General features: G+C 34.3%; 1 protein-coding gene across 1 annotated transcript in view; it reads left to right on the forward strand.

The window, feature by feature from the left end:
- The window catches only part of LOC119594135 (monofunctional C1-tetrahydrofolate synthase, mitochondrial-like), a 2,858-nt gene that overhangs the window by 897 nt on the left and 1,013 nt on the right, over nt 1-948 (forward strand). Inside the window, exon 2 of the mRNA XM_037943201.1 lies at nt 782-918. Coding sequence (XP_037799129.1) covers nt 782-918 — 137 coding nt within the window. The remainder of the gene's footprint in view (nt 1-781; nt 919-948) is intronic.

Below are 948 nucleotides of genomic sequence, written 5' to 3' on the forward strand. Positions count from 1 at the left end.
ACAAAAGGTAGATGAATTTATACAATTTTATTCGAATTATTTTGTAAGGAACACACTAATTGATAAACCCATATTTATTCATTTTGGTGGGAAAAAATTAAACTGCTAAATTACCTGAGTTAATGTGATGATTTGAGGTAATTCTAATGGCCAAAACCCCTACAAAAATTCTAAAGGGGGCTTAGTAAACCTAGGGGAGATGAAAGTTTATCCAAATATCTATTATCTTCGAAGTCTGTGATATGTAGGCTACTCTCTAGAAAATTTCTAAGAAAATAAAGAGCAAGTCTTTCAAAAAATTCCTAGAGCAAGAAGTGTATTCAAAATTACTTAAAAAGAAATTGTATTTAATTGGAATTTCTATGAACAAATCACATACAATCTATACTTTGCAATTCTTCAGTTAAATACGTGGCAGTGACCATTTCTCCAAAGAAGTTTAGAAATTTCCTGGAGATAACTCCCCTGTGGTACCCCCACCACATACATACACACCAAAATAAAAGAAAACAAAATTCTGAGGGGCGCTTGTCAAAAGTGCACATAACCCGGATGTTTTTTTCTATTCAGATGGCTTGACAACCATCTGAATAGAAAAAATTATGAAACTGTATCTATCTGTGATATAGAAAAGATATTTTTCACTCTTTTCTGCTACATAAATAGATAATGAATAGGAATCTGTAGTAACATTTTCCTAATTTTATTGAAAATTTTTATGAGCATTTATATGTGCAATTTAACAACACCAAGAGTATATTTACCTTGTGTTTTATTTTAGCATTACTCCAACCCCACTGGGAGAGGGGAAGAGCACAACCACCATTGGTCTCGCTCAAGCTCTCGGTGCACATCTAAAGAAGAATGTGTTTGCGTGTGTCCGCCAACCTTCCCAGGGACCCACTTTCGGCATCAAAGGTTTGTATTGTGTTACAGGCCTCTGAGCAA

This window comes from Penaeus monodon, chromosome 33 (genome assembly GCF_015228065.2).
Source record: "Penaeus monodon isolate SGIC_2016 chromosome 33, NSTDA_Pmon_1, whole genome shotgun sequence".
Classification (NCBI taxonomy): Eukaryota; Metazoa; Arthropoda; class Malacostraca; order Decapoda; family Penaeidae; genus Penaeus; species Penaeus monodon.